General features: G+C 47.0%; 1 protein-coding gene across 4 annotated transcripts in view; it reads left to right on the forward strand.

Annotated features, from left to right (window-relative positions):
* SLC35B1 (solute carrier family 35 member B1) overlaps window positions 1-25,673 on the forward strand; it is a 252,538-nt gene extending 226,865 nt beyond the window's left edge. For all 4 annotated transcript variants that reach the window (XM_078645262.1, XM_078645263.1, XM_078645264.1 and 1 more), the window contains 2 exons: window positions 7,966-8,119; window positions 25,352-25,673. In XM_078645262.1, the coding sequence (XP_078501388.1) occupies window positions 7,966-8,119; window positions 25,352-25,404 (207 nt within the window). In that variant the 3' untranslated portion in view covers window positions 25,405-25,673. The remainder of the gene's footprint in view (window positions 1-7,965; window positions 8,120-25,351) is intronic.
* The last annotated feature ends 675 nt before the right edge of the window (window positions 25,674-26,348 follow it).

Below are 26,348 nucleotides of genomic sequence, written 5' to 3' on the forward strand. Positions count from 1 at the left end.
TTGATTTTAGTAACTCAAGTGGAAGCATGTGTACACTGTCAACAAATGAGAAATGGGTTGACCGTTTCAAAATTGAATATACTTTTGGAAGAAATATTTTAATTCAACTCCGTTTTGGAAAACTCGGAGCGTATTGCATTTACATAAAAAATTTACATCAATATAATTTACTAAAAAAATATTAAATTGCAAAGGCCTTTTCACATCAAAATGAATGTTAATATCTTTTTCCTGGGTGCCCTCTTTTGGTTACAAAAGAAAGTAGCATTTCACTAGATATCATGCACTGAAGCGTTTTTAAGATCAGAATGTTCCGAGTAATACGGTTATGAGGGTGGCTGGCCACTTTGCAGGTTAGGAGTGATCTGTGGTTGTTAAGTTTAATATTTTACAAGGGCTGACTGCAGCATAGGGTCTCATTGCGTGTCTGGTCTCATATTGTGTGTGTGCACTGGCTGAATTCAGCATTGCATGTTATTGCACTCGTAGTACACGAGAGAGAGGACACCACGTTATGTGAATGCCACAGAATTGTCTCCTGATCTGGGAACGATTCTCTGTAGCTTGTAGCAGAGTGTGTGGTAGTGAAAAGTGTCTATCTCGTCTTATGATGATATAGGTGGGTGTGTGATGTCTGGCTGATGACGGAGTGATGAATGTGTATGGGTTGACTGATGGGCAGGGCACTAGTATCGTGTACCAGGGCTGACTGCATAATGAGGTATTGCAAAGTGGGACCCACCTTGTACTACGTTGACTGCAGCATATTGTGGGAGTAATGTGTAGGTTTTGCATCATTACTTTACTATTGTTGTTTGCACCGTGGTATGGGAGTGATAGGAGGGTCTCGTGTACAGTGGTGAGGCATCTTTAGCATATTATGGACGTGCTAGATCTCCTAATGTTTGCACATAAGTTGACTGCAGCGTGGGAATGATGGAAGGGTCTTGTGGTGAACCAGAGCACTGCATCTTGTTGGTGTGATGATGAATAAGTGCTGGTTTCAGTTTGAGTGAGAGCAATGTGTGGATTTGGCAATTGTTTACAGGGTCTTCTTACACCGTATTTTGCCTGTGGTGATCACGCCTAAAGTTTATGCATCAGCTCTTTGTGGATAATGGCTGATTTTTAGATTTCATGCAGAACGAAGGCTAACTTGCAGAAAAATGTGGAAGTGATGGGCTAGTCGCATACAATGTCATTGGAATGTGTGTAGCGCACAGTGGGCCATTAGTATGGCCATGTTGCATGCAATTTAGGGCTTCATCGCAGCCTGATTTTAGCTTATCTTGTGATGTTATGTTGTGAGCATTGTCCTCTTGGCGTCTGTGGTTGGATGGTGGTTTCATGTTTAATAAGCTTCTGGTTTTTGATTTTGAAGTCTGGGATTTCTGCCGGAAGACATAAACCAATATCTGTCACACCTCTTACGTAGGTAACCAGCCCTTTGCCTGGCGGTTAGAGACAGTCATTCTGGCTCTGTGACCTTTTTGAGCTTTTTTGGCATGTTTGAACTGCTTTGATGTGCTTGGGAAATGTTCCGTGGGATGCTTGTGCATTTTGTATTTTATTGGCAAGTGTTGTAGAGAGCGCTGTAGCACTTATTGGTGCGGCATTTGATGGATGTTGGATGTTTCCGTTGTCGGAGTGTTTCTCATGGTGGGTAGAGTTTGGATTTGTCCTACATAACTCTGTGTGTGCTAAAACTAAAAGAGCATAATCGCAATATACCAGGTCAAGCATAAAAATTTGACAGAGCAGAACCTAGGCTACCTTTCAAAGGTGCAGATATTGCCTACTCGTGGTGTAAGTGGGACCAATTTTTGCTCCAAGCCTCTCATGTTACAAAGCGTGGTTAAATCATAGTAATGTAAGTCTTACTGTGGTCATGATTAACATTTGCCTAGACTCTCACGCTGCACGTACCAGGTTCAGACATGAAACTGCTGGCAGGTTATTTCCTGCCAGAATAAGGCTGATAGGTCCTGTCTCGCATTCTGCACTGTCCTCATCACACCCAGATACGCTCAAACCTTTATTTTAGATCCCAGACACTAGCCTGATTCATGTAGCCTTTTCCTTCTCAAAATTCCTCCCTGCCACGGTAATTTGTAGCAGAAATGACATTTTGTGGGGAGTAAATGCTCCCACTTTAGCAAACTGGGATGCTTACAGAGTTACTGTGCTTTTATTGAAATGGCCATGACACTAGCAAGGCCTGTATTTGGTGCGGAGTGCATAAAAGCTGGCTGCTTCATACTGTGGGAGTAATTGTATGGGCCTAAGGTTTACCAGGGCTGCGGACTGCAGCACACAGTGGGAGCAACGGGCAGAGCCTGCGGTGTACCAGGGGCTGACTGCAGCAGCCTGCAGGAGTGATGGGCAGGGCCTGCGGTGTACCAGGGGCTGACTGCAGCACACTGCAGGAGTGATGGGCAGGGCCTGCGGTGTACCAGGGGCTGACTGCAGCACACTGCAGGAGTGATGGGCAGGGCCTGCGGTGTACCAGGGGCTGACTGCAGCACACTGCAGGAGTGATGGGCAGGGCCTGCGGTGTACCAGGGGCTGACTGCAGCAGCCTGCAGGAGTGATGGGCAGGGCCTGCGGTGTACCAGGGGCTGACTGCAGCACACTGCAGGAGTGATGGGCAGGGCCTGCGGTGTACCAGGGGCTGACTGCAGCAGCCTGCAGGAGTGATGGGCAGGGCCTGCGGTGTACCAGGGGCTGACTGCAGCAGCCTGCAGGAGTGATGGGCAGGGCCTGCGGTGTACCAGGGGCTGACTGCAGCACACTGCAGGAGTGATGGGCAGGGCCTGCGGTGTACCAGGGGCTGACTGCAGCAGCCTGCAGGAGTGATGGGCAGGGCCTGCGGTGTACCAGGGGCTGACTGCAGCAGCCTGCGGGAGTGATGGGCAGGGCCTGCGGTGTACCAGGGCTGACTGCAGCACACTGCGGGAGTGATGGGCAGGGCCTGCGCTGTACTAGGGCTGACTGCAGCACACTGCGGGAGTGATGGGCAGGGCCTGCGGTGTACCAGGGGCTGACTGCAGCACACTGCGGGAGTGATGGGCAGAGCCTGCAGTGTACCACACTGCAGGGGTGATTAGTAGGGCATGCCATATACCAGGGGCTGACTACAGCACACTGTGGGAGTGATGGGCAGAACCTACGGTGCACCAGGGGCTGACTGCAGCACACTGCAGGAGTGATGGAGCTAACCTGCGGTGTACCAGGGCTGCGGACTGCAGCACTGTGGGAGTGATGGGCAGAATCTGCGGTGTATCAGGGGCTGACTGCAGCACACTGCGTTGGTGATGGGCAGGGCCTGCAGTGTACTAAGGCTGACTGCAGCACACTGTGGGAGTGATGGTCAGAATCTGTGGTGTACCAGGGGCTGACTGCAGCACACTGCGTTGGTGATGGGCAGAGCCTGCAGTGTACCAGGGCTGACTGCAGCACACTGCAGTAGGGATGGGCAGAGCATGCCGTGTTGCAGGGCTGACTGCAACACACTGAGGGAGTGATGGGCAGAGCCTGCGGTGTACCAGGGCTGACTGCAGCACACCGCAGTAGTGATGGGCAGAGCCTGCGGTGTACTAGGGCTGACTGCAGCACACCGCAGTAGTGATGGGCAGAGCCTGCGATGTACTAGGGATGACTGCAGCACACCGCAGTAGTGATGGGCCGAGCCTGCGGTGTACCAGGGCTGACTGCAGCACACCGCAGTAGTGATGGGCAGAGCCTGCGGTGTACCAGGGCTGACTGCAGCACACTGCAGGAGTGATGGGCAGAGCCTGCGGTGTACAAAGGCTGACTGCAGCACACTGCAGGAGTGAAGGGCAGGGCCTGCTGTACCAGGGCTGACTGCATCACACTGTGGGAGTGATGGGCCTTCCGTGTACCAGGGTTGAGTCTAGAACACTGTGGGAGTGATGGGCAGAGCCTGCCGTGTACCAGGGTTGAGTCTAGAACACTGCTCTGTACTAGGACTAATTGCAGCACACTGCGGGATTGATGGGCAGAGCCTGCCGTGTACCAGGGCTGACTGCACCGCACTGCGGGAGTGATGGGCAGAGCCTGCGGTGTACCAGGGCTGACTGCAGCACACTGCGGGAGTGATGGGCAGGGCCTGCGGTGTACCAGGGCTGACTGCAGCACACTGCGGGAGTGATGGGCAGAGCCTGTGGTGTACCAGGGTTGGCTGCAGCACACTGCGGGAGTAATGGGCAGAGCCTGCAGTGTACCAGGGATGATTGCAGCACACTGCAGGAGTGATGGGCGTACAGTGTACCAGGGCTGACTGCACCATATGGGTGCGTGGTGTGCGAGACCTGAAAGCAGCGATATGGTCTCACAGTGCACCTTGGATGACAGTAGTGTAGTGCAAGAGCGATGGGTTTCGTACTTTGGGTCTCCATATAGTGTTGCACTAATAAGTGGTTCCCACGGATGGAATGATGAGTGGTCTCTGGTGATTGTGCAGTACTCTGACGCCACCAGTACAGACGGTAAGGAATCTCACTGCACTGTATTGTACAGGTAGTGAGAAGGTGATTGATAGACTTCGGGGTGTCCTCCCTTTTAGAAAAAATCAAGATGACATTCCACTTGATGTCTTAATGAACGACTGCTAGGCAGCCAACGTGTTTCGCCCCCTATGGTTGATGAACCTGGGAGTTTCTCAAGGCTGCGAGAAACGAAAAAGCCCAGCGGTGGTCAGAGTTGAAGGTCCTATGTTCCAGAGGACCTGCACCACAAAGTAAAATGAGGGGGTACCTTTCTCTCCATGTGCAGACTTAGAATTATTATCTTGAGGAAGTCTAATTAATATGTGATAACGTTGAGTTCATACGCTGAAAATTAGTGGTGCCTAGAGAAGTGAAACGATAGAGGGAAAAGCCCAAAACAATGTTTTGCCAAGTAGTAGGTGCTGGCAAGTCAGTGTTTGTAGTCATCCAGTCGGTACCATGAAACTAGCAGAAGTGCATTACCAAGGGCAAGGAGAGACAAAAGGGGGCGAAATGGGAATGGAGGTGGGGGGGACCGAGGGTAGTGAGCAGGGGCTGCTACTCATGATGAAGAAATTACTACACTATTTACGATGACCAGCTTTCGTCGGCCCCTGGTGTAGGAGCTGTGGGAGCGCCTTCGTGTACGAGAGACTGGCAAGTCTCTGCTTTCCCAGCGGTTGAGCAGTGCTGACTGCTCACGCGTCGGCCTGATGACCCTTAACTGAGTAGAAGCATGCACCTGTAACGCTTACAAATTCTTTGCATGATCCTGCCATCTAGTTGTTTTATCTGGAATAAAAAGTGAGAAAAACAAGACCTTGCAGAGGACTGATCTGTAGCCACTTGAATGACGATGACAGCAGCCCCAGATTCTCCATGAAAGGATCTACTTTCATATTCATAAGCACTAAACTCCTCATACTTTCAGGATTGCAGGTCGTTTAATGAAGATATATTCTTTTAATCCTACCCAAAAATATATTTACGTTCCCTTATGTTTTTTTAGTTTAAAGAATAGTTTAAAAGTTCTACATATCGTATTTTTGATTCGTTTTCCTAAAATAGAGAAAGTGACATGAAAGTAGACCGTGCAGCCAAATAGAAGGTAAAACAATGCACTGTGACATACATTAATGGCAAACCAACTGTTCCAAGATGCTATATAATGACTGTTGAAACCCAATGTTTCCACTCAAATAGTGCAAAGTCTTGTGTCCCCACTCCCCTCCCTACTATTTTTTTTGATTGGGAAATTTTTTAGAAGTTGGTTTTCTTTTTCTTTATTTTTTTGTAGTACTTTCTTAAATAGGGGAAACTACATTCTCTTTATACTTTTCGCTGTCTTTTGTTCTGCTTATCAGAAGCTAGAATTTTTTTATAAGTCAAATTATTTATTGTCTTGATTTGGTAAAATCATCAAAAATACAAGATCAATCGTGAAAATTGCTCCTCTGGCTGCCGCCTGTCTGTGAAGGAATTCACTTTAAGCTGGCCTGTGAATGTTTAACTGTATCAGTAATGATGTGCCTCAGTGTTTTTTAGATGCATCTCAGTATAGCACTGTGTGCATTTGCTACATAGTCCAGATGAAAAGGCTGTACGCTCCAGTGTGAAATGGAAATCTGAGGGTGGCATATCCTCCCTATCCAAGGCCCTGCACTCTGGTGGAAGTCTCACCTGTTTTAGGCGTTGGGCACTAAAGGCCTGATTACGAGTTTGGCAAATGACATACTTTGTTACAAACGTGACTGATATCCCGTCTGCCGTATTACAAGTTCCATAGGACAGAATGGAACCCAATTTGGCGGACGGAATATCCATCATGTTTGACTAAGTAACCCTGTCTGCCAAACTCTTACTCATGCCCCAAAGACCAGAGCCAAGACCAGTCCAGTGGTGTGCGCCATATAAATATGATTCTGGTGTCATGTTCATCATGAACTTGATGCAGCATTTGCAGTATTGTATTTGATAAGAAAAACGCTGTGTGGCACCAAGTATGATTGTTTTGGGGATATTTCTTCTGGTCTGCATTCAGGTTTTCTGAGGCATGATAGAACAATCTTTTCATCAGTTGATCCTCTTTAACTCCACCACTGACAACCTGAGATGTTCGTGTTCACTTTTTTAATGCTGATTATGGGTGAGATACTTGCAGGAAGGACAAAATAATCCAGGCCTGCTTGATTTTGAGAGATTTTAAGGAATTCTTCTCTTGAATGCCTACGAGGATTACAGAGTAGTATCCCACTTTGTCGAGGATCCTGTTCTGCAAAAGATATTACTTAAGATTGTTGTGTGCAGATTGCTTCGTCCTTTTCGAGCGGAATACAATATAGTCATTGCCACAGATGGGCCTTGGAGGAGCGTTCTGGCACTGGAGTGACCAGCTGCTTTTTTAGCAACACAAAACGTCTGGCAGATTTAATTGAACCAGCAAACAGCTATTTGGCACAAGTGTTGGTTACAACTATAAATCCCAAGCCACAAAAGAAGCCTGATCAATATCGCCCCATACATCGGCCGCTCGTACTGAGTATCTCAGAGCTCTAATTAACAGATGTTACTTTTACCCACTTTATGGTACTGAATTTGCCGGTCTCGAAGGATGGAAGCCTACATCGGATTTGCTGGCATTTGTAGTAATGACCTCCAACACCAGCATTTGTCTTTGGCAGGTGTTCTGCTTGCTTAGCCATACTCACTGCTTAATATACACTATTATCTAAGCTTTACAGAATGGCAGCATGGTGAGTATCTGCTGCTGTTTGGCTTTTGGTGGGCCTAAGACGTCCAGGTGGCTGTAGGAATATATTTGTTACTCTGCAAAACTTGTGAATTTATAACAGATTTACGCTTTGATTGCATGTTTTTTGTAATACTGGTTTTCTAGCTTACCTTTTATGAATTTATGTGTCCTATTCTACCACCCCATTAGGTAAGGATGGTAAAAGTAGAACGAACTGATGTGACATTGCAGCTCAGGAAAATATTGTGACGATGTACTTGAGTTAAGATTATTTGGTTTCTTTTGGCTTCACATTGCATGGTTGTGGGTACTCCATACGCAGACCTGCTGTTTTAAAAAAAAATGTTTTAATTCATACACATCAAATCATTCTATACTATGCATGTTCAAGTATACAGGAGCTTCACATAGGAGTTGCATTTATGTAATTTATACATCTTCGTTATCCTGCTCTCGCCCTCACAAATCTCAAAGGTGTATTCCACTGTGGGGTGATGTGATTTCAAGAAGGAGATTGGGAGCAGGTAAAGTATCATTGAAAGCTAAGCCCTGTTGTTTGTCTCGATGCACTTACACCACCTACAACCTCTGAGAATTGGAGGTCAGAAAGTCTGTGGGGGTGGGCTCAACTGGAAGTAATTGCAAAGGCTAACATTTCTTCAGTATCCTTCCAAGTCTCTCATGCACCCCTTTTCTTTTTACTAGACATTCATCTTCATGACGGTTGTGTACTATGGGCCTTTGACTTGTTCCATCATCACGACAACCCGGAAGTTCTTCACCATTCTGGCATCCGTGCTCCTCTTTGCAAACCCAATCTCCCAATTACAGTGGGTGGGCACGGCCTTAGTGTTCCTTGGTAAGTATGTCAACTGGGTGAAATGTCAAGAGAATGAAAGTAGCGGAGTATAGGAGCGTGGGTATGATGGCCTCTGCTGTCGTTCCACTTTCCAGAAGCGTGTTCTTCTTTAAAACTCTGGCACAAAGGGAAAGCAGGCTGTGCTATGCGCATCTGCTGACTCATTGATGAACAGCGTGAGGCAGGGAGGTGATGACCGATGTTTTTATTACACCTTCACGATCCTCTGTAGAGCAGATCGTGACTCGCCATTTATCAAGATTCCCTGTGCTGCTGGCGAAGGACAGTCTTTTAATACACCGTGTGAGAACCCACAGGGGCTGCTGTGTTGCTTTGCTCAGGGCCCATTGATCATGATTCATTGTGTTTGGTCACATCAGCATTAATAGACTGCTTCTGAAACTGGGATTTCTACGTTTTAGAAGTATGCGTTAGACCTTCAGCCAAATTTTTTGTTTCATGCAGAAGTCTGTTATCTCCTCGTGGTTATTTCTTTATGCATCTGGAATGAATATGCTAAGTTGTTTTTAATCCTCTGTGGTCCTGCATTCGAACCGTAATCTTCATCAAGTCTGGGCGTTAGAACATTGTGCATAAGGCACTGACCAGCCTGTCTTTGGCATGATAGTTATTGATGTGGACAAAGGGCTGATTCTCTTCAGCTAATGGACATCAATGTAAAATATCACTCCTCCCCAAGCCCCCAGTTGGCAACATACAGGATTAGTATAGTTGAAAGAAGACCCACTTCATCATGGTAAACTTTTTTACAGTTTACCTAATCTGCACATCTATTCAGTGAATGACCTTGAGGAAATATTTTTATATTGATGTCTCTGTCTGAATGTGACTTTTGGCACTCTTATCCCAAAGAAGACAACCATTTTGCAAAAAATGAAGATTAAAAATAAATGTTTCCCCAAATGACATGATCTGAATATCGGTCATTAGCCCTTACTATAACTTCTAGCATTAGTTTTTTTTGTTTTGTTTTTAGTTTACCAGTTTCTCTCTTGCGTAAGGTTGTAATCAAGAAGCTGTATAAACCATACCCAACAACATGACCATGTTCTATTACATTGTAATCCAATGTTCTTCGCCAGTTTGGAGCTGTGTGCCCTACTTAACAGGGATTTACATAGGTTTCATTCATTTCCATTAACAGTGGAAATTCCAGAAACCGCTCAATCGTCCAGCACTCCCTACTGGTCTCACCCCCCTTGTCATAGCTAACCTTCTTAGGCCGTATTGTCCACCCCTCCTCCTTCTTCCCGTGCATCAGTGTGTTGTGTACCATTGTTAGTGCCCTGGGTCTGCGCATTGAGTGCATTGTCCCATTCCATGTCATGAAATGCTACCAGCAACTCTGCCTAAAGTCTCCAGATCCTCATGCATTTATTCGTCCCTTCTAATGTGTCTTACATGCGTCTCTTCCGCTAGCGCCCATTCTGCACTGTCCCTGTGTCATAGGTTGTTGTGGGAGCTCTGTCACCAGTGCAAGTTGTAAGAATTTCCACTGCATTTTCTTTCTCCGGGGATGTTTTATAATGCCAAAAAGGCACAGCATTGGGGTGTCCTTCAACGCAAATCCGTTCACCGTCCTCCACTCTATCACTGCCGTCGTCCAATATGCTCACACTCTAGGACACAGCCAGGCCAAATGTGAAAAGGAGGCTCCTTCTACTTTGCATCTTGGGCAAGTTGCAGCCCTGAGCATATACATTCTGCTTAGTTTGATTTGATAGGGATCAGATATGTGCGTTGGACGTATTTAAAATGTATGGGTTTGAAGCTGGCATTGCACTAAACGGTTTTAATCCATGCACATGTCTCTTGCCACTCTGTCATCTGCTCCCCAAATCTTCCATTCAGACCTATCCGGTTCTGGTGCTTACGTCAACCCTGTCCCTTTTAATTGCTTTATAAAAGATGGAAACCAGGTGGCGGGCAGAAACCCTGTCCATATTTCTCGTGCCTTCCCTGCAATTTTAGCATACTGTAGGAACTGGCCTTTGCACTCTTCTGCAAAGGTATTGAATCATTTCCTGAGGTATAGGTCTCCTAACATTCTACAGCCGCCCTCAATGTACAATTGACAAATCTTCGCTAATACGTCTGAGCGGCAACAATGTCCAAAAATCCAAATCTTGCGCAAAAGGTGCGGGGGCGGGGGGGATTCAGGGTCTCGGCACCTCGCTGACCTCCCTTTCCTAGTTATCAGCTGTTTCTTGTCCTATATACTGGGAATTTTCTGCTACTCTTTAGCCACTTATAATGAACTCAAGTAGGGGTTTTCTCCACAAGTGCCTCTCAACAGTCACTTGTCCCAGTTGTCCTCTTCCACTGCCCAATACACTGTGTTTTACAACATAGTGGCATAGTCCTATGTCCAGTGACCTCATGCCGCCCTTCTCCAGGTCCAGCTTAAGTATAAGCAACACTACTAAGCTTCTCTTTCCTGCTCACACTAAGAATATCAGTTGGCTATCCAATACTTTGAAGATGTAATGCATAAGTGTGTGTGGGCAGTGAGTTCTGGATTATGTAAAGGCTTCTGGGCAGGAAGACAATTTTTGGCACAGCTCCCCACCCTGCCACAGAGGATGACATTGTGACCGCATCGGGCCCCCAGCATCTTCTCGATGTTGTGGTGATGCTGTTCGTCTACCGTGTCCACAACCATAACCCCAGATTGCTAAATGTGTCTGTATCCCATCTCAGACCCAGCCAGGGCAGTGCAAGTGAGATTAGTTTACAGCATTTCGCATGCCCAACAGGAACAGCACCTTACACTTGTTTACCCTGAGAACATCCACAGCACCAAAATCATGCAGACGGGCCCACAATTACGGCACGGCGTCTCCTGGCCGCCTCATGTAAAAAAGGACATAATTTGCGTAAAGCGATATCTGGTGCGTAGTGTCACCTTTTTTGACCTCCTTGTCTTTCCTAAGTTTTACAGCCAACGTCTCAAGTTTCAGGGTAACCAATAGCCTGGATAGGAGATAGCTGTCGCGTACAGGTGCCCAGTCCTTGAAGACTACACTGCCGCTTAGTACTCTGGCCCTTGGGGCGCTATACAGAAGCTGCACCTAGATGCAACAAGTCGGTCCAAAGCCCATTTGTCGCAAGACCTGCATCAGATATGTCCAGTCAAGCATATCAAACGCCTTTGTGATATCTACTGACGCCAGCAGAAGTTCCTTCCAACTGTTTTCTACCGGATGCATCAGATATCTGTCTCCTCAGATTCTTGGCTGTGGTATATCCTGGTATGAAGCCACACTGTCCTCGTGCCCTAGTGCCTCTACCACTGCACACAGCTGCTCTGCCAGTATCATCCAAAGCACTGTTGTATCTGGGTTAATCATGGTGAGGGGTTAATACAAGGTTTGCCTAAGGGAGTGGCAAGGGTATTCCTTTGAGGCTGGGTACATTGCTCTCCAGATGTCTACATAGCCCACATTTTGCATTGCCTGTTGCAGTGCCTCAGTCATACCTGGCTTTGTGGATCGCATATCCATGTCTTCGTCCAACATTCAATTGAAGTCCCCGACCCACAGTATTTTATCGCCCATACAGTCAGTCAGTAAGGTCTGCATCTTAAAATAAGTCTTTATGGTCATTATTGCAGGCATACACATTCAGGATGCAAACAGGGTCTGCCTCTAAGCATCGGCGTTTAAAGGGGATGCACCCCACAGGCATATAAGGAATTTTCTCGATGAATATAGCTGCCCTATCCATTTCTTGTTTGACTTGGTTCCCTCATCATCCACCATATGTGTTTTCTGCAAGCAAGCTATGCTTACCCCCTGTCTGCACAAGAAGGACATCACTCTGTCTCTCTTCACATACACTCCCAGTCCCCTGACATTCCATGTCATGATCTTATAGCTTTGCGTCCCTTGTATGTGATTGGCAGCTCCAGTGAGAAGCCTCACCCCTTCCCAATTGGGCATCCTTGCTCCTCTCCTTATGTCTTGCAAACTGTACCTCTGGCTGCAGTGAACAAACTATAAAGTAACCTCCACTCCTTCCACTGTTGTATCCAGTAACAAAACATACATGCTTTCCCCAACCCTCCTGAGTAAACACATAACTTCAACAACAAAATTGTGTACTTGCCCATCATACATCGTTAGAATCCGAATCCCAGCCTATCGCACCCAATCCCGAAATACTAAGATTTTGAGCCCAGTGAATACCCAAATACTAACTAACTGCTTCATTGTGCAGACGGGAGGCAGTTTCCAGTCTCACAGGAGCAGAGTACTATAAAGTCCTAACCCTTATGCCTGTTGAGTCCCGCTGCTGAGCATGTAATCTGGTCCTGCTACATGTCAAACACATTATTCCACATGTCAGCTACACATAGTTTTCAGATCGTCATACACAGTTCCCCCCCCCCCTCATCAGACATTCATGTTACTCCTGGTGCTCAACCTCCTTCGGCATGTGTTGATTTCCCGGCGTGCAGTCCTAGTCTATGGACTGTTCGTTCTCCCCGCACTCTATGGGCTCACTGGCTAGTATTCCATCTTCACGCACTGCTACTCTGGGTGTGAGTTGGCTCTGGTGGTTTTTTGATCTCTGCAACATACCAGAGCCTGTTATTGTGGATCGCATGTGTCTCCCACTTCATCCGTATCGTGGTGCCCTTATTTTGTGTCTGAGGACATGGTCCCACCCCTCTAACTAGGATCACACGTCATCCGGTCTCTCTAATAAATTGGTTTTCCCATAGACAATCATCCAAAGGCATGCGGGATACATTAACATGTATGGTAGATTCATAGTTTTGAGATTTTCTTTAATGTCCAAATAGGATTTTCTCTCTGCCTGCACTTTGCTTGTATAATCCGGGAAGATAGCAATATTATGATTTTCATTGCACAGCTCTCCCGCCTCGCGGGCGGCACGCAGAATACAATCTCTGTTTGAATAGTTACAAATCCTGGCTATCATAATCCTCGGGGGACACCTGGCAGCAGCCTTGCTGTCAGTTCTCGGTGGGCCCTTTCAGCAGCAAACATGTTTGATAACCCTTTCAGTTTCAAAGTATGTGTTATCCATTCCTCTAAGAATTATTGAGCCTAGACACCCTCCGCTCTCTCAGGCAATCCTAGAAACTGCAGATTATTCCTACGCAACCAACCCTCACCACCTTCGGCTCTACTTTCCAGTACTTTGGTTGCCATCATCGGTGGTGTTACTTGGTCCTTGAGTGTCGACGCCTCTTTACCCATTCCATTGAGTGATCGTTCTCAGTCGTTACCCTGCCGGCAACCTTATGAAGGTCTGTACGCAAGAGGTCAATCTCTACAGTGACTGCATCTATTTTCCCCTCCAAGGCGATCAATGACTGGCTTCCTATATGTCTGCCTTGAAAGTCCCTTCTTCCAACTTAGTCAGCCAAGGCCCCATCTATCTCGTACTTCGCGAGGGAGAGCTTTGCGAAGTAGCATATTGCGTAGTGATGTTTCCCTGGTGGGTTTGAGGGTTCTTATCTTTAACCATGTTGTGTGCACTACCCCACCTCGGGGGCTCACAGTCTAACAGTCTTTGTGCAAAAAGATCGGGGGAGGGTTAGTCCGTCCCTTCAGGTGTTGCAGTGTCCTCGCATGTGCCAACCACTATTTGCAGAGTGCATCCTTCTCATCTATGCAAGCCAGACACCTCAAGGGAGAGTTCCGTTCAGCACAGCCTACAGTATTCTCCTTGCACACCTTCCCCTCAAGGAATGCTGCACCTCAGCTGTTGATATGTCCCTTCTATCTTGTACGTACCAGGACTTACCATTTAAGAATGTCTCCAGACCACCTCTTTTAGACTTGGCTGAGGTTCAGGACAAGCACCCCACTGTTACCCGCACTGCACCATATTTCCTGCCAGCATGTTTTCAGCTTTCGCATTGCTGCCTTTCTTACTGCCTCCCTCCGTCTCTCAGCCCTTACTTTTCCATTCTGTTACTGGCTTGAGTTCCACCTCTCCCCACCAATGTGTGCCACATGAGGGGCCCAATTTTCTCCTCCTGCCCTGATCACCTCACCCCAGTCTTTTTCGTCTCAAAGGAGTGGGGTGAAGGTAGTGCCAGGCCGATCTTCTCGCCGCCACCACTCGGCGCAGGTCCCGAACAGCGCCCACCACTCCAAACCAACCCGGTCCACTGCTGTCTCTGCCGGAGTTTCTGCACAGCCGTAAGATGCAGCAACCCCCTCCGCCATGTGATGGAGCAGCACCATTACAACTCCGTAGGTGGCGCAGTTCTCCCAGCTTCGGTTTTCAGACCCAGGCCCTGCGGTGCCTTCAGGTAGTTTGCAGTGCGGCCTGGTGTCCCCCGCCGCCTCTACCGCAGTTCTCCAGGTTTCGGCTGGATCGCTGGGAATTTCAGGTCTCAATCAGGCAGGATTGTCCGGCCGAACTGGTAACCCATAGCAGCCCTGGCAATGTTGAATGACCAGCAACTCTGCTGCTTCCATTACTGGAGGCTGATATAGCAGCACTGCTGCAGAACCAGCCAACAGTTACGAAAACGGCCCCCACCACTGCAAAATCGGCCCCCATTCTTCCAGCCACCCTGGGAAATGCCTTATGCCCTTTACGGCTAGTCCCTGAGGATTATAGCGGATTTTTGCTTGTAGCAGTGGAGCACAGTTTCAGTGCATCCGATTGGCCATTTTGCTTGGCCAGGGCCTCCGACATCAAGCATTCGTTAGTACCCACTTGTGTTGAGCCTCAAAGTTCAATAAATAAGCTCTGTCATGAGAGTGCAACTTGGCTGACAAAAGTGTATAATTGAATGTTGCAGGGCAGTTCAGATGCATTATTACTCATTTCTGTGTGAGTGTTATTTTATTGAATCAATTTTGTTTAAATAAATGAATACACCACCCTCCTGGGGTGTTCCATTCGCTCTCTTCTGCTCAAGGTATTTTGTAGCTATTAAAAAGCAGCTTTACGATCTGTAGGTATTGGTGGGTTTGTTTTAACAAGTGTTGTGCAATTGTGCCCTGGTACGTTGTTGTTCACATCTATGTGGGTACCATACCACCATGTGGTGAGATCGAAATTTCCTTAAGTAGTGTTAACGCACACCGGTGTCATTCTCCCTCTTCCCTGTTTTGATAGCAGCAGATTATTCTTCACTAAAGCTCATCACAGCCATTGACCTCCAGGTTCAGGAGATCTTTAGGAAGCATTGTCCCAGTCAGCAATCTCAAAGTAAGAGGAAGGATCCAAGCAGTTCTTTATAATTGAATAGATAAAAATACATAAATGAAGTTCTAGAATATTAAAGATTGCAGTCCAGTCTTTCTCTTGAAAACCACCAGCCAGTCTGATTGTGATGGTGGCGCCCCTGAATGGTAAGTTGAATGGCAAGTTGTTGTCCTCTCAAAATGAACAAGGAAGCGGAGTCTTTTGAATCATAGGACTAGAATGTGTACAAGTTGGGCCGTCTTTTCCTCAGGCAAGACCGTGCCATCCTTGGCCAGCTACTTGGCTCCACCTGCTACCAGGGTTGGACCAGTTTGCCTCCTTCAACTCAGTTTATAGTCAAGAGTGTTTATGTTCAGCCTGAGCAAGGAGACTGTTCTGGGAGCTACGAATCTCCCTCATACACTAGCAATCGTGGCTTTAGTCAGGAAAAATTAATGGAGCTATTGTTTGGCAAGAACGCGTTGAAACCCTGAAATGACAGGGTCGTTCTAACACTAAATAGTACAGTGGAAGAAATGCAGGAAGGTTTGAAGAGAAGCACAGGAGGTAAAGCCCTGGGCCCAGATGGGGTCCCAGTAGATGTATACAAAGCTGCAGTTGATCTATGGGGGCGCAAGAGTGTATACCCCATTCGTGGGGTCAGTCAGTTATTATCCCTATCTATAAAAAAGGCGATAAGTCAGAAGCTAAAAGTTAATGCCCCAAAGTCACTTAGACTCATCTGTAAAAGTAATGAGCAAAGTTTTAGTAATGCGACTGGAAGAGTGGGTAAACGAGAATATTCTTTCTCCAGCGCAATACGGTTTTAGGAGAGGATTAGGGACTATAAAACAATACATTAACCTACAACTGCTAATAGGTAAATATACATGTGCAAAACAAGGCAGACTATACCTATGTTTTGCAGATCTTAGTAGTCTATTTGATTTAGTTGATCATACAATTTTGTGGCCTACTTGGAGGTGGATGTGACATACCTAGCAGATTTGACGGCGTGCGGCCGCTGCTGGTATGGAGAGCTATATGGGCTAAAGACGAAACAGCCTTTACTCAATCTATCATCCAAGATTGTTTACTCCTTGAAGTAAAATCTCACATCCTGTGATTAAAGTATATTAGTGACATATATAGCAACCTATTTAATATGCAGATTTTTTACAACCCGGGACAGGTGGCTTCTATAAACAAAATGGAAACCATGGATTTATTCTTGGCATACAAGAAAGAAACCCGTAGGAGTGCCATAGAGTAACAATCGACTTTTAAATGTTATCAATCAATTGAATTCTGAAGAGGAATCTAAGAATATTTGATCACATTGACTACATTTTCACATTGCTGTGTATTGACTAGATTGAGATTAGGCATAGTCTATCATCGAGTCGCTTTCCCAGTTATGAAAACATGCCCCCTGGATTCTACAACCTGCCCTTGTTTCGATCTTTCGAAACCAAGCACAGTGCACTTTATGCTCTTTTGTAACTTTTACTTGTGTTTTCGATGTTTTTTTATCTGAAACTGCTTTTTATAAAATATAATGCAAGATCGTACCTTGCTGCTATGAACTTGCTTCTTGCACTGAATGATCCGGGAATATGCTTTTAGATTGCGTCATTCATTTTAAAAGCAATTTATGTGCGGAAAGGTATTGTCCCTGTTAATTGATCAAGAAATAGAAATTATGCGAGAATGTGTAATTCTGTTATGAACTGCTCGTTCTTAAACATATCTGGAATATGCCATTATGCCACATTATTTAACTTAACCGCATGCGTGCGGGCGGAATTCCGCCCGCACGCTGACTTTTATGGATTCGCATGTTACGTGACGAGCTGGGCTTGTCATCAGCGTAGCAGGAGGCTACCTCATGACGAGCCCAGCTCGTCGTCAGCGTCGAAGGGGTTAATAACACGATCATCTTTCTCATTCATGATCATGGAATACGTTATTATATTGTGTTATTGATTTTAGAAGTATATTTTTACTTCTGGAATTGCCTTTATGGTTGTTTCAACAAACCGAATAAAGTATATTGAATCGAATCGACCGGGTCGATCAGACGAACAAAATGAATGTTTTCACAGTCTTATCACATTCCTTTGTGTTGCCTCTGAGACCACTTCTTCTTTACCAACTGGTGAATGCCTTTCATGCTTTCAGGGTTAGGGTATCCAATTTACTCTAAACTCAAGGGAGGAACTGCCTCCTTGGGCACCAACCAGCAATTGAAGAAGAGGCACTTCAGAGGAACAACTATTGCCCAGACCTCTACACTGACCAAGGATTCTCCTAGAGACCTGGTGTCCATCTCTGTGCCACACTATGAAGTCTAATTCACGTCAGTCTCTCCTCTACTCCAAGCTGTCTTCACTGGACAGAAGTAGCCGCTGACGTGTAGATACTCTCATTGGTGAAGAAAGTCAGTTCTCATCAACGCTGGTTCTGCCTCAATCCCCATCCCGGGAATCTCAGAATGTGCCTTCATGTAGGAACAGTAGAGCACGTCTTGCCTCAGATAAAGGTGCAGTGACATTATTTCAACTGCTTATACAGAAAATGGCTGGAGAGCTCTGCCCCCTATTGAATCTTTATGATAAACATACCATAATGTGTATTTGTAAAGTGCAAGCTCGCCCAAATCTGGGTCTCTTGGTGATCAAATTAGATGTTTGTTACCCAACTCAGTGGTACTCCTTACATAAACCTTGGAAGGATCACTGTTCGACGCCCAGACTAACAAACTAATATCCACCATGTGGTATATCCTGAAAATGATTAGGAAGCTCCTGCCATTCATTCCCTTTGACTCCCGTAAAACGGTAGTCACGACTTTGGCCCTATCAAGGTTAGACTATGGGAATGCTCTGTAAGCCGGGATGCAAGTCTAGCACTTAGCTAAACTACAGCGCCTGCAAAATGCAGCAGCAAGGCTGGTACTGGACATTCCCAGGTCTGAACCTATTGCACATCATCTAGGTGCCCTACATTGGCTCTCTATGGTAAAAAGAATCGGATTCAAATCAGTTTGTCTAGCATATAAAGCCCTCAAAGGTTTCGGCTCCCAGTTCTTAAGAACCTCAAACTCTACGAGCCACCCAGGAAACTGAGATCCAGCCAGGCAAAATTGATTCAGATTCCCTGTTTCAAACAGGTCAGGTGGGAAGGAAGAAGCTTCCTGCTACATGCAGCTAAAGACTGGAACCTGCTCCCATTGAAATCAAAAACAGCACCTCCCTGCTTTCATTCAGGAAATTGGTAAAAACATGGTTATTCACATCTGGTTAACCGGTCTCTGCTGCCGTAGTCTCCCCGTACCTCCAGTGCCAAGACGCCTATGGGCATATGTGCACTTTACTAAACCATAAATCAAATCAAAGCAGAGTTGACATGCCAGATTGGAACCTGTAGGCATGAAGTGGAACCCAGATCCCTGGAGCCAGGCCCGGACTGACCGTTGCGGGCACCGGGCAATCCCCCGGTGCGCCGCAAGGGTGGGGGCCGGTTTTGTTACAGGGCCGTTTTTGCAGCATAGCTGCAAAATTGGCCCTGTAACAAAATCGGCCGAAAACCGGCCCCGGCAAAGAGCTCGGTCGCTCCCCCAGGGGGCCGGCCGAGCACTTTGCCAGGGCCGGTTTTGGTTCTCAGTCCGGCCCTGCCTGGAGCGGATGCATTAGTCACCCAACCCAATATCTGTTTATCCCAGTGCAGAAGTTGATTATGCTACCTTTATTCTGGAAGGCTGCCAGTATCTGACCTGAAGACTAGTTATATTTGTTGAATCTACAGGATGCCTACTTTCACCTGTCCATCCTTGAGGATCACATAACTCCCCTCTGATTCATTGTGAGCATTCAGCACAACTAGAGAAGTAAAATGACTGGGCCACAATGTGACTCTGTCTGTCAGTGCCAAGATATTTGCTTTAGTATCTCCTTTCTGTGGCTACAGATAGTTCAGTGCTACTCTCACCTGTGTGACCATGTCATCAAAACAGAGTCCAGGAAGAGAGTCTAGTCTTCCTGTGGCACTGGGGGCTTTCAATATTGTGTCCTACTGAGCTAACTCCGGTGGCTATTGGAGCTCTGCAAAGTAATTCAGATGTCCAGGGTAATTCTGGATTTCTGCCTGGCGAAGGCCTTCCATCCTCTGGGGGAGAGAAATGGCCATAGTACAGAATGTGTACCACTTTGTAACAGCAAGCCTGACTAGTCTGCTTGTTCCAGTGGGTTCTGGGGTTAAAGTTGTTATGCTTAGGGGTAGTTCCCTATGCCAAGTTCCACATGCACACCTTACAGCTCCATGTTGCACATTTGGCTAGCTGCCAGATTATGACTCTGTGCCTTCTATGTCCTTTTGCTTGGTTCCAACTGGTATCTGATATCAACCTCTTGGTTGGATTTTGTGTGTCACTGGTTTGATGACCAAGGAGCTTGGGTCCATGGGGCGTTCCTTAGTGATGGTGCCTATGTAAGTATAGTCTTCGTTCCACCACCTCTGCTTTTAGTTACCTATCGAAGACTTGAGACAGCCCTCAATGTTTGGTCATTCTAGTGCCCCCCCCCCTTGCGCCATCGATCTCGAAAGGACCACGTCCGCCTACTCAAGAGAAGAACCCTCCTGTCCATAGAAGGAGAGTGTGCACAACTGCATTCTCTCCAGCTGGTTATCTTCAGTACATGGTTTTGCACACTTTGCCATCTTTGCAGGTAGCCTGGTGGCTTCTCAGTGCAAGACATGGCTGAGGTTTTGCTACTCAGCCACAGGAAATGAAGGCAATCGGCATACTTGTTAGGTGGCTGAAGGCATTACCTTTCGACATCTTCTGACTGAAAGAGGACGTTAACACCAGCAACGTCCATCTGGAAGCCACAGGCACCTATTCAGACAGGCTTCAGCAGTCTGTCTCCTCCACTGGTGTGTGTGTTCTAGTAACGTCTTACTGTCCGCCATCTTGCTGTCTCTATGAAACCCAGACTCCAGTCAGGGTGATGCTCGAACTTTTCAGCCTATAGCCTCATGAAAATAAACTTTTTTTTCTTGGAAGGCTCCTTTCTAATAGTAAGGTGCATACATGAACTGAAGATTATTGCAACTGAGAACAATTAACTCGATTCCATTAGGAGCAGGGCCGTCCAGAGCATCCCTCCACTTTAGACCTAAACAATGGTGGTGACATGGCGTTAAAACAAGATTGACTGTGCGACGTATTGCTACCTCCTCGGTTGAGGACACAGTGCACAATCTGGATGTCAGACTCTGGTTGCACTTTTACCCAGGGCTTTAGGTGGGATGAAAAAACTGGGGGTGGAGGGCCTCTCTCAAAGGGGCGTGGTCATTGTACTTAAGGGCGTGGTTTAACGCGTAAAATAACAATCTGTGCTTAATTAGCATAGTGTGCCGCCCAACTGGTATTTTGCTGTTTCTGTAATTGCATCAAAATATATAATACAACAAGTAACATCGTACCTACAAGAAGTCAGGACTATTGGCTTTGTCAATGCTTGTTAGTTGCACACCATAAATAAGCAGCAACTATGGCTTGTATATATTGACAACGTTTCCACTTAAAGCCCTGGTGACACCATTACAATGTTGCTGCTGAGTTTCAAAAAGAGAAGGGAAATCCGAAGAGAAAATGACTCTTTCAAGGAGTTCCCTTCTCCTGCAGCGCTCACCTGTGATGACGACATGCTGTATCTTCTCCACTAGTGAGAAGTGAGCAGTGTGAGCACGCTTACATGAGGGGCCTGGTGACACTGCAGTCCGGGAATAAACGGACCGAAAGCGGGCCCGGTAGAGACCCGTTTCGAGGTCCCCTTTAAAAAACTGCCGGTGCTCAGACCCGGCCCACTTAAAGCCCTGCTTTTACCTCGAGTCGTAAGAACTATGTATTTCCCTTATGCCGCTCACATTTTTTACCACGTTTGCCCGAGAGAGCAGGTGCTGCATTTCTCAATGCTGCACTCCACGCGGAGCACAGCTTGCACCCAGTGTCTGTCCGGCGTGGTCCACACTGGCTAATGTAGTGCCTGTAGTATACAGAAAGGGATGGGTGGGATGCCTGAAGGAATCAGCCGCTGGTGATTACTCGGGTGCTTCCCAGTGCGCCGTTACTCTGCACACCCTGCCACATCCGTGTGTCTGTGACCACAGAGGCTCCGGCTAGCCTCGCGATCTGCTTCCACTGCACACTCCGACATCAGCCAAAAGCCACACACTACTCGGGTGCATTTTTAGGTCTCGCCTGGATATCGCATCCGAAGGATGCGTCCAGGCTGGAGACTTATAGCGAGCTGACACGGGGGAATGACGGACAAAAAACTGTCACGCGCTTCTCCCCGGCTGGATTCAGCTGCTTGCACGCGCACCAACATTCACGCATGCGCACATCACAGGCACACGCATACACAGCACTCACGCATGCGCACATACACACGCATACACAGGCACACCCCCCGTCGCCGCCGCCGCACCTACACGCATACACAGAGACCCCTTCACACACACCAGCCCCTCTCCTCCCGGCTCCACTCACCGGTGTCTGGCGGGCGCTCCCCGGGTCTCCAGGCTCCTTCCCTTCCTCCGCAGCTGCAGGCTCTCTCTCCGCATGGGAGCCCCGCCTCCTCAGTGCGCCCGCTTCGCCCCGCGGGTCTTCACCCGGTCCCCCATCTCGGGACCGGGACTTTAAGGGAAACAGTATCCAGGGCTCCTTTCTGGTCACGGGAGCCCCGGGGCCGCAAAGCTCACGCCACTTCCTGCTGCCGGCTCCTCTTCCTGCACGTCAGGTCCCGGGCCAGCAGCCAATCAGAGCGCGGCCCGGGAATGACGTCACAGAGGTGTCCCGCAGTACCGCCCCCGGCCTGCCTGACTTCCTGGTCGCAGGACAATTCTACTGCTGAACTGGGTGACGAGCCCACAATCACACACCTCTCTGAGCGCTTCGCGCACAGCAGTCACGAACTGGAGCCTGGAGGTCCGATGATTAATGGGCCTGCCTCTGCGCAGGCCGCAGGCACATGATTACCCCGCCCACCCCTCGAGCTGAAGGCAGCCAGGTCTGTACCGTCTCTGTGTGGCACGCATCCATCACTGATTGTGGCCTGCCAATGTGGGGGGACCAGGGGGGCTGCCCGTGATTCGTGTAGCATGCATCTCAGGAGCGGCAAGCAAAGAACTGGTCGGTGCCCGATCGTGCAGCCTGCTTCTGTTGCGGAGGTTCTTCAGGTGCCAGTGTATTCAGGTATGATTAATTTCATTTTGAAGTCCGCTTTTCCTCATCTGCCGTTGTCAGCTGCCCCGTCTCTTTCTGTCTCTCTTGCTGAAACGGTGCTTTTTCCAGGAAGGTATTTTTTTTTCCAGGCAGCATATCAATCACTCTTGTGCATAATTTGAATTGAGCTGCATCCAGGTATATATAGCCGGGCACAACTGGGTTGTAGCTGAAGGCAGTGTGGGTGTCTCAGTGGGATAGTATGGTGTGAAACAAATGTAAAGGGTGTATTTTTATTGTTCCTCTTGTTGAGTGCTTCATTAATATTTTAATGTAGCAAATTAAAAACACAACCGCTAAATTCAAGAAATTCAGACGGACGGAAAAGATCTCCAGGTGTTTTCAGGTTTGCAGCCGGCATGTAGAAGCAGCAATTACTGAGCAAGGAGCAGTAGAAATCTGGTTAGAGCCACTTCAGTCTGCCCTGGCCGGGGGGACCAGTTACACAGAAAATACCACTTTGTTTAGGATCAGTGCAAGCTCGCCAATAACAGCGGCTTTCCAGTAAGAACTGGACGCCGTGGGAAGCTTCTTGAATCCACCACGGTGACGCAGGCACATAAGTGACTGTGGTCTCCTTTCGTGTGCTAGAAATTAAAAAGATTTACTAAGGGATACCACAAATTGCCCGGAGTTCCACTGGGAAGGGCGTGAGGACAGGGGTCTTAGGCGCAAAAGGGGGTGGGGCCAAATAGAGTCAGCCTGTTGTTCGCTGTTAAATTGCAAGTATGTTGTTTTGGAAAAAGTGTCCACAAATAATTTGAAACATGAAAAAATATGATTGTTAGGATGTTCTGGCCCGAGGCCCTCCTTCAGTTTTCAGACCCCCCCCCCCACCCCATCCGTTTGCAAATAGAATGTACATATAAAAATTATTTAGGCACATCATTAAAATGTTTAACTTTTCTACAAGAAATATTGTATATGTACTTTTTTATGCAAAGAAAATGTAAATACTGCATAAATGACTTTTCTACAACACATATTTTATATGTACCTTTTTATGCAAAGAAAATTAAAATAGCGCATAAATAAAAATAAAAACATTGCCATTTACAGTACTAGTAGCTCAAACTTAAATAATGCGAGACCTATTGCATTGCAAATGCTTGTTTCAAGAAAGTAGTGGTTCGGAGGAGGGGGCGGGCACTCATAAGTGCAGGGAATGAGAGGTGCACATGCGATCATGCTACCAGTGCGCAAAAATCTGAATTAACCGCTGGACTCGCAGTTCCCACGCTCAACAGCAGGCGGCAGGTTACTCATATAAATGCCAAAGGGAAAGAGCGTACCGACTCTAACATAGTAACGAATAAGGTAAATTAATCCTCATAGAGGTGACTTTAAACCTAAAGGGTCTCTTTGCGCTATAGCAATACCTATGTAACAGCTAGATACTCTTTATTGATAAAGAGGTGATGTAAGGCGTTCCAAAACAGGTGATTGCTTTCTAGTTGGAGGTGTGATATTATACAATGACATGAAGTAGCAGCAAAAAGCTCGAATAATCACACGAGTGTGTGAGGCTTCTGTCTGGACACCCAGTGATATATCGTAGCCATGTCCTGCATGACTGTGAGGCCTGCACGGGGGGTTAAGGATAATGCGCTACGGTCATTAGATCTTCTAGAGGAAGCAGTCTTGATGGGTCTTCTGTATTTCGGATCCTTTGTTTTTGTGAAATAGTTTGATTGAGGAGACCTCCATGAACTGCCTTCTTATCCCTGTTCTGAAGGAAACACGTGGATTTAAAGTTATAGCTGGATTGTATAAAGGTTGGAAGGGTAGTACAGTAGAGGGAGAGGTGTGGCGCCGCGGCCAGGGCGACTGACGCTGGAATCTGGGGATCACGGTTCGATCCCCGGCACCGGCGGCAGGTTAGCCCAGCACCATGTGACTCTGGGCAATAGCCCGCTTAATCTTCCCGACGGCCTCCAGCGCCTAGAGACCCTTACGGGTGATTGTGCGCTTTACAAATGTGGATTATTATTATTAGTACACACCGAAGGTTACAATGATAGTAACAAGACTGCTCTGCTGTGGTTTTACGGCCTAAACTCTGAAATGAAATGTTCCACTGCTAGAGAGAAGCTGTTGCGTTGGTGCCTTCAGATAAGTGCCCTTCAAACTTTTTAATGCCCCCCTGTGTGAAAAATAAATCATTGGGCCCCCACCCCAGCAAATGTATCACAGTTGTATTACATTTGCAATGTTTAATTATGACTAAACATGTTTAAACATTGTAGGTAAGTTCTGTTACTCTTTTTTAAAAATACAATGAAATACCCAAACACACTGTTCTTGTCAGCCAGGCCTTATTAAAGTGTAAAAGCATTCACGGTGTGATTATTGGAAATGGGGCCGGAGGAGGATTGAGGAATATTTGGAGTTCTTCCCCTATGACACTTACTCCGAGCCTGGATATAAATGACACAATATGTTGATGATGGCCCAGCATAGAGTGGCCTACCACAGCTCATTTTTACCTCCTAAAAACAAGCAATGTTATCAGCATGCTGCTTCTCTTGGCCACCATGGGATTAAGACGACCCCTCCTCTCCCCCTCCCCCCACCCCAGTTTGAGGGGTTCAAAAATGTGACTGTTGCTACCCAAGTCAATCTAGCTACTTAAAGTAGCTGTCGGGAAATCTCCTTGTTTCTGATAGGCTACATCCCTTTTGATCCTCTGCTACATGGCATGTCTGTTCTTACCTTTAATGTCTTATCCTCTTTCTCCACAGGTCTCGGATTGGATGCCAAATTTGGAAAAGGGCCCAAGAAGCCTTCTCATTAGGACCATTGACAGAAAGGACTGTTCATAACTTATTCTCACCTCGCGTCGCAGACACCAATGTGACTCGGCAGTTTACGATGATCTTTTTTCTTTTTATTGGAAAAATGATTTTACAAGGATTTTATTTTATAGGCGGATGGAAAATAATTTTATAAATATGTAAGAAGCGCTGTGGCGGTGGCCCTAGCGAGAGAAGTGTTCAGGTGTCCGTGGACTTCTGTTATGTATTTATTAAAATGATGGACACTGCAGTCGGTGCCTAAGGAATAGCTCTCTGCCCAATTCATGCTTTAGGGGATGCTGTAAGAGGGCTGGTTTGAATTCAGGAGGGAAAGGGAGGGGAACGGGCAAGAAGCACTTTGTGAGCAACATTTGCACAGGCTCCTTCTATGAAAGCTGCGTCCAAGCCACCAACATCTTCACAAGTACAGCATCCTTTGTCTATGACACTAACCCACTCAGTGCTGTATGCTGATCAAAGCAGGTCACCCACCCCTACTTTAGTAATCTGAGTCCAGTAGTGGGAACTCTACTACAGTATCCTGGGTCCCAGCCACTCACCTTCCCCATGTATACTGTTCAACATCCAGCTGGGGTCCCGCACCTTATTCTGCATCCTAGTCTGTCACTAATGTGTCAGCCACTACCCCACACAGACTGCCCTTCCGTATATAGCCAAGCTACTGAACTAGACCTAATACATTCTCCTGCATTCAGAAGCTTTTCCTGGCCAATTACATGTTCATGTACCCAAGTCACTAACATGCACCTGTACCCTTAAACTTCCGACCATTACCCCACAATACTTCCACTGTGCTGTTTCTAAGTCACTCACCCCATACTGACTGTGCGGCCCTGTGCCTTAAGCCACTAACTCATTCCAACTCCATTCTACATCCAAAGAACGATCCGTGCTACTGGCTGGATCCTCTGTCCGAGATAGC

Source organism: Lissotriton helveticus, chromosome 5_1 (genome assembly GCF_964261635.1).
Source record: "Lissotriton helveticus chromosome 5_1, aLisHel1.1, whole genome shotgun sequence".
Lineage (NCBI taxonomy): Eukaryota > Metazoa > Chordata > Amphibia > Caudata > Salamandridae > Lissotriton > Lissotriton helveticus.